This window comes from Parasteatoda tepidariorum, chromosome 8 (genome assembly GCF_043381705.1).
Source record: "Parasteatoda tepidariorum isolate YZ-2023 chromosome 8, CAS_Ptep_4.0, whole genome shotgun sequence".
NCBI classification, from domain to species: Eukaryota; Metazoa; Arthropoda; class Arachnida; order Araneae; family Theridiidae; genus Parasteatoda; species Parasteatoda tepidariorum.
Window position 1 is genome coordinate 16,898,572 of NC_092211.1, and position 8,181 is coordinate 16,906,752.

Sequence of the window (8,181 nt, forward strand, 5' to 3'; positions counted from 1 at the left end):
GAAATCAGATTTATATTGAAGAATATTCGAATTAGAGTTTAAAGTGTATCGAGTGGAAAATTTCCAATTAGTATTGAAATGTGTTCAATTTAGTAAAATTTTACCATGCACATAGGGAAAAATGTCAAATATATGTTGTAAAATATTGAAATAAAATTTTATATGGCCCAAATTGAAAACTGTAGAATCTATATTAAAACGCATTCTAAAGTTTAAGAAGTTGCATAAACTATACAGTGGCACATAAAAATATTCATAGTATTGTAAATTAGTATTCAAGTTATTAAAGTAATCAAAGTGTTGTACTATCAATGCAGTAAAGTACTGTCATTCAAATTAAAGTTTTAAATGCAAAAAGTTAAAATATTAATATTTATATTAAATAGCCATTTGCATTAAATATTTAAATCGCAAAAAAGGAAAAATTTCAGATTTGTATTAGAAAGCATACAAATTAAAGTTTACATTGTATCAAGTTAACCGTAAAAAATTTTACGATTGATAAAAGGATTAAAAGTGTTATTAGGTTGGCAAGGATAAAACCTAAAGTTATAAGGTTGTCAAATTAATCAAGTTATAATGTTGTTAATTGACTTTAGCTTAATATTTCTCTTTATTTTTTTTAAATTGCGTATCTTTTGCCAAGTTAGAAAATCATTCTAAGGATTAAGAAATATTAAAAATAATCTCTGAATCAATTTTGTTCAAAGTAGAATGGTTGAAAGTTCACTCTTTGATGAAGTAAGAGCTCTTTAAAAAAAACTACGGCACCACATGCCTCAAATAAAAAATAATAATGCTGCTGTCTCCAGTTTTGCTACGCAGAATAAAGCATTAAATTCCATCCAAATTTTGTACATAAAACTTTGACATTATATGTGAATTATATGGTCATTGAGAAAAAATGATCAAAACTACCAGAATATAGCAAAAGTTATGGTCTTTTTGGTTTTATGGGACACCAAAAAAGATTACAACGACGCGCTTTGAAAATGATAATAATAATATCTTATTAACTGCCACTGCTCGTTTCCTTTACCTTGAAACACCGCCTTGAAACAAATGTGAAATTAGTTTATAAAATAATTAGTAAATGAGTTAAATATTCCTTACACATAACTTTAACGTATAAGGTAATTACTTATATAAATTATCAACTAACTTAGCCATTTTTCAACAAATTTCATCTTTGAGGATCTAAAATTTAATAATAGATTAATTAGACTAAATAATGTCTAATTACCTGCTACTGCTAGTTTTTGTTTTAACACCACCTTCAACTGATGTGAGATTAATAAAAGTCAATAAAATAAATAAACCGAAAGATGTAAATTTCATACACTCCATTATGAAGAACAATCAATGTTAGCTCATCTGAACATTTCCGTTTTTAAAACTAAAAATTTCTAGTTTAAAATTTTATTACTTTGGAAGTCTTCACTAGAAAAAAAAAGTGCTACTAATAATCAAAAGTTATTGACTTAATGAATGAGCTTTTTCACTTCTTAAAAACAATTAAGGGTATATTTCCGTTTTCGATAACCATAAATATAATTTCCTGTAAACTAATGTCCAACGTAAAAAGATAAGAAGTACTGAGATTTTTTATTCTTTGTAAAATGTCAAATGTCCTAAAGATTGACCGCTTCCGTCATAATTTTCTAAACTCTTCCATGCAATTTCCGCTTAATTATATAAATTAAAGGAACTGATACTTAATTACGTAAACATAATACGACTTGTCTATTCAAATTGTTTCTCAAATTATACGTTGAATTGCAGCAATAATATGTAAATGTGGATACTCAGCTCATAACTGCAGTTAGCATGTTATTAACATACTCAAAAAATAATTGCAACAAATATGAGAATTACATTTTATTTTATAACTGTGTTGAACAGCTGTGACACAATTCTAACTTTACAACTTTCAATGTTTAAGTCCATAGACTAATAATTTTTAATCCAAACAAAAAAAAACGAAAGTCTTGTCATTGGAGCAAACAAGCATTCGTGAACGACTTTTTTATAGAACTAATTCGCCATTGCGTTACAAAGAGAAGAAAACCTCGAAAACCTGATGGCAAGAAAATTCTAACCATGAACCGTCTACCAATAAGGATATTTTTCGTCAGCCGGGAGCAGATTTCGTACTGATGAGCCATTGCTGAGATTCGAACCTGGCGTACCTCATTGGGAAGAGAGCGCTCTATCCCCTGAGCCATCGCCGATCTCAATATATTAATTAAAAAAAATCAGTTAATAATTACTATAACAAGAAAATTTATATATTCAGCTTATTAGTCAGAATATTTGTCAATATTCTATTTAAAATCCGAAAATAATTGCAATCAATATGGCGATTAGAATGCACAACTAATAATTGGGCCAACAAATATGCACAGCTAATAAATTGCAGTTTTTATGACAATAAATACACACAACTGATAGTTCTAGTTAACATAACAACTAATATAATCAGACACGAACTCAATTAATATATCCAGCATATTGATTGAGTGCTTATGTAAAAAACTATTCATTGAACTAAATAAAAACAAAAGATGGAATTCCCTCTCAGAGCGCAGCAAAAAATACAAACATTACCCTTTATTATATTAGGCACCTGTGTAATTAGAACAAGTGTCTATTACTCGTACCACCGTATCAGAAGTTCTTACTACCACAACTAATTAAGCATAACAGGCGCCAATAGCTTGGCGATTTTTTTACAGCCTTCCAAAACGATATAATTTCTTACAAAATAAAAACTAATTAAGGAAAAAAGCAAAGTTGGCAGTATTCATGATATGCTATCATTTTGATGAACATATTTTTCTAAACTTGTTTAATAGAACTTGATAATTTAAAAAAAATGATTACCGAAAATTTTTGCCAAAAAAGTTATTCCTTCCATTAATTCCTTTTGACTCTATTTAAAGGTTCATTTTTTAAATATTTGTCCGTTAGAAGCTCTTATCTGGGTTTTCTAACTTTATCAGATACATTTGTATTAAAAGTAATAATGCACAGTGGGCCATCATCCAAGGTTTCGTGGCCAAAATTAGTATTTCGATAAAATTTGTTTCAAAATTTGGGGTTTTTTATTTGCGGGTTTTAATGTGCAGGTAAATTGAATTCATAGTTGAAATGTTGAAATACACTAAAAGTACCGGAAAAAACAAAACAAAATGGCGGCTGAAATATGGCGAGCAAAAAATAAATAAATAATATAGTACGTTTAATTAATTAAATATAGCAATGAACATATAATAATTTTCGTAATTTTATATTAAAAATTGAAAGCAAATTATATTTCCGAAGTAATATTGCGAAATAACGCGAATTAATTACAAACTAACGCGAAAACATGAAAACAAAACATAATTTTTGTTTTTCGGCATATTTAGTCCACTTTTATAATACGGGCAAAATGGGGCAGGTTTTTTCGAATGAAGAAACATCAAAGAAGACAACAAAAAAAGTTTAGCAAATTACCTCGTGGAACTTTTTGGAACTAAGTCTCGAAAGTCATTCAAATAATGTAAAATGTCAAATGATAAGATATAAACTAAAAGTTTGTCAAGAGTATAAACTGATCAGTCCAACATATTGAAAAGTTGTACTATAATTTCAGACTAATTACTCTGATAAAAATGTAACAGTAAGGTGAAATTCCTATATATATATATTTCTGAAATAAAAATTTAAAAATTACATAAAATTTTTTTTTAAACATATTTTTCATTACATTGTACTCTCGTCGGTCCAAAAAGTAAATTATAGTGTTTGGAGTGATCATGAATACTTAATTTGGGCTATATTAAAGCTGCCTTCTCATGTTTTAGTTGAAAATTTAATTTTTGACTTTTGGCCAAAGATCATGGTCTTCTGGCCCACAGTGCAAATGTTGGAAAAAAATTCTCTCTTAGTCTCCAATTTTATATTGATTAAACCGTGAATGAAAACGGAATTGTAATTTGATGTTTTTTGATCGATATTTCCAATTAAAGATTATTTTATTATTGATACATTTTATGGTAATGAAAAATATATAAGTACAGAATTTTATATAGATTAGACTTTGAACTTTGTATATACACATCTATTCATCTATTTTCAATTGGTATTGGTTGATAATCTAAATATCTCAATAATAATTATCCTTTATGACAAGAAGAATGAAAAATCTAATCTTTTCCATTTTTGTTTACGGTAAATACTAATGATTCACTGTTGCTTTGTGTCACATTTTACTTGACAAACTATGAAACTACAAAAAAACTCTTTCTCATCTCTTCAATTTTGATTGAAGTACTCAAAACAATCAATATTTCGTTGATTGTTTGGAACTTTCTAATAATATCTATTGTATTTTTTCATATGATTTAAGTGCTTATTGTGGTTTGTAAATAAAGGATATCATTTGCAAATTATTTCGAAATTATGTAAAATAACCAAATAAGAAGTTTGAGAAACACAATTATTAAATTAAAAAATTGTGCTGCGCAGATAAGTATATTGTATTTCAATTCACGAATAGTTTTTAATACATTAGTCTCATATTTTTAAATGAATATTTTGATTAAAAAGTCTAATTCGATTGTCACACATAATTCCTTTTTCCAGCATATGTAACCAAATACCGTGCCTCAACTTTTGAAGTTATTTCAATTGGTTTTGATATGAATTTAAAGCATAAATAATCAAAAATCATACATAAACTACAAAAGTCATTTCCAAGATTTTTCGGCATACATAATCGGAAACCATGCATCAACTTTTGAAGTCATTTAAAATAGGTTTTATTATTTCAAATATTCTAGGCTTTCCTATAAAATGTAGTGGAACGAAAAAAGGCATGCGAAAAATGCAACTAATTTGGTGCTGCGTAATTAATACATTTGCCACCGTCTCTTTCGTTGTAAGCTTATACTTTTATTACATACTAATGGATTCATTTTACGTCAGACTTACAGCTATCCTTAATTTTGTCTTTAGCTTGATAATACGAATTATTATCATTGTGAATCGACGAAAAATATGGAAGCTCTTTGAAACTATTCGTCGCCAAGCGCTAATGCTTAAGTCTCATCACAACATTGGCTACAATCAAATCGTTAGAAATGTTTTCATTGGACACTTCACTTCTATGTTATTTGGAATGATAATTTCATTCGTTATTATGTATTTTGATTGGAATAATACGAAATCGGTTATTGGTGAATTAATAGGAAGCATTCGTTTTAAGGATTTAACAATCGCCTTTTTTCTTATATTTTGTACAGTGAATTACAATATGGCAACAGCAACTGAGAGCTTGGCGATATTTCTGTGTGATTTAAATTATACAGTGTTGGGAGATATTATTGAACAATTCGGCAAAGAAATGAAATACAAGCTGGATTCACTAGATATAAAGCCAGCATTCATTGTGGACATTATCCATTCCACAAATCAGTTATCATATCTGGTCAAATCTGCAGAAGAGGCGTTGAGTTCAGTTGTGCTAATTATGTATTGCGCTCATGTTGTTATGTTTTATTCCCTCACGAGTCTGCTGATGTCGGAAGAAAAGATTACTCTAGATTTATTGAAGTTTGCATCTGCTTGGGTTGTCGTCATTGGGACAGTTTTAACCGTCCGTTTGACTTTAAGTGGTTCTAGAGTACGTACCAAAGGTAAAATGCTGCAGACCATTACCTTGGAGTATTCTTGGAAGTATGCAGACAGTAACGTGTTTTCTGCTTTAATCACAAATTTGAAAGGATTGAACTTGAACGTAACAGGAGGAAGCTTGTTTGTCATTGATAAGAGATTGTTTCTAAGCATATATGGAGCAATGATATCCTATGGTGTTTTACTTTTTCAAATGAGTAAATAGATTTTGAATTCTGAAAACATTAAGGGATCTATTCCCTATTTCCTATCATTCCTCAGAACCACGATTACAGAATAGCAAGCCTGATATTCTAGTTCGACTTGCGTTCCAGATTTAAAAAGGCAGGAAATGCATCAGTAGTGTTTTTAATAGTAAAGTGCCGTTTACTAGAACACATTTACCTCCACTATTTCTTACACTGAGGTGTTTTTTGAGTGTCAGAGCCATTCGCTGTTATTTCTTATAGCGAACTTTTTTAAACTGAGTTTCACGAAGTTCACTGCAATCTCCGAGCAAAAAATATTAACTAAATTACTGTAGAAAAATGAATACATATAATAATAATTATAATTATAATAATTATAGTATTATAATAATTATATAATTATAATAATTATAATATATAATAATTATAATTATAATAATTATATAATCATAATAATTATATAATCATAATAATTATAATATATAATAATTATAATAATTATAATAATATTTTCTATAATTCGTAGTGAAAATTACTACGAATTATGGAAAATTTGAAGTGTCAAAATGCTTTTCAGTGTTTTTTATTATTAGAAGGGTATTTTTTTTATTTAGAAATTCTGAATCAAACAAATTATGCCTGTTTTTGTTTCAAGGAAAATACCGACACTCATTTTTCGTCTTTTGTTCATATTTAGGGCTAGTTTTTGCTGTATCTGTTTCAAGGAAAATGACGACACTCATTTTTCATCTTTTGTTCATATTTAGGGCAAGTTTTTGCTGTATCTGCAAAACATATACATAGAACAATCTATTCCCTCAGAGAGGAATCTTGTAATTGAAGGATTACAGCCACACATTTGCTGTCTTGTTATCTCGTTCTCCGATACAGCTTTCACAGTTCCTTTCACACTCTAAAAAGTTGCAGAACAAATTAGGTAAAAATTCCCAGCACTCAGTGTGCCAGTATTCACCGTAAGAGTTTACGAAACAAAAACTCAGATATACTTTAATTTTTACAGTATTAATTGCAAAATTACTAAGCTCTAATTCAGTAATATTACCGCAAAAATTACGGTATAAAAGTTTTAATTAAAAATAGATTTTACGGTTACTGCACTCAGGATGCCAGTACTTTTTACAGTAATTTGATCCAACATTTTTTACAGTGCAAATTGCTTGGTTACCCGATCTCGCCTAGATATAAGAACATTGGATAGTAGAACATTTTTGTTAACGAAATATACTCGCTCATAAGACAAAACTGTCGAGTATTTCTATGGACAGCAAGCTTATGTGTTTTAAGTTACTGAAAAAATATTATATACTATAGTTAAAATCAGATAACAAATAACGATATTTCTCTTTTTATAAAAATGTACTGATCTTGTCAGAGTTAAAAGGTTGTATATTGGTTTAAAATTTAAAAAAAAATTAAGTTTATGTTTGAAAAGTATATCTCAATTATAAATGATGTCATACTGGTATTTGGCACAACTACAAAGTATTGCAGTACTTTTTTTTTTCGTTTTATTTCCCTTTAAATATGTTACTGAGTTACCGAACAAAAATTTAAAATTTTTTTTAACTCAATAAATCTTTTCCTATGAAGCACAAATTTTTCTCAAACCACCTTATTCCAATATTCAATAATATTTTCAATAAATAACTTTTTTTTCTTTTAACTCGGTAAATCTTTTCTTATGAAACACAAATTTTTCTTAAGCCACCTAATTCCAATATTTGATAATATCGGAATTTATTCAGGTTATTTAAAAATATTCGATTTTCAAAATAATCATCATGGAGAATATCGGGTAATATCCTTTTACCAAAAAAAACCCCAATTATGACTATCAGGTAATGTCCTTACATCTCTACGGGGTTGCTATCCCAGTTAATCCGTTTATCATATTATTAAAACATCGCAATTGTTAAAACTGTATGCTTTCCTCCTTAACTGAAATTAATTATGATCTTAAGACACTTAGAAACTACATCCAAATAATATTAATATATCATATTCCTACTATTTGAAAGTAAGAAATAATCCCATTTTATTTTTTTACCGTCTGTATTTGGGCTCTGCATACTCAGCTTAGACATTGAAAATGTCAAATGTCTCATTCGATATTATAATTAGATTCTGTATTTTAAATATTAATTTATGAAATGCAACTATTATAAATTTGATTTCATTCTTTGTAATGCAAATTCCTTAGGATGGTCTTTGTATAGCAGTGAAGCCCATTTTCATTAAAGATACATTGTATGAACTTGACTCAACAAAGAGACAATCCACTTAAGGATGAATT

The 8,181-nt window shown here is 28.3% G+C and overlaps 1 protein-coding gene across 1 annotated transcript in view; it reads right to left on the reverse strand.

Moving 5' to 3' along the window:
• Positions 1 to 1,442, reverse strand: part of LOC107439698 (uncharacterized) — a 296,584-nt gene extending 295,142 nt beyond the window's left edge. Inside the window, exon 1 of the mRNA XM_071184208.1 lies at positions 1,244 to 1,442. Within this exon, the coding sequence (XP_071040309.1) occupies positions 1,244 to 1,347 (104 nt within the window). The 5' untranslated portion in view covers positions 1,348 to 1,442. The remainder of the gene's footprint in view (positions 1 to 1,243) is intronic.
• Between the last annotated feature and the right edge of the window lie 6,739 nt (positions 1,443 to 8,181).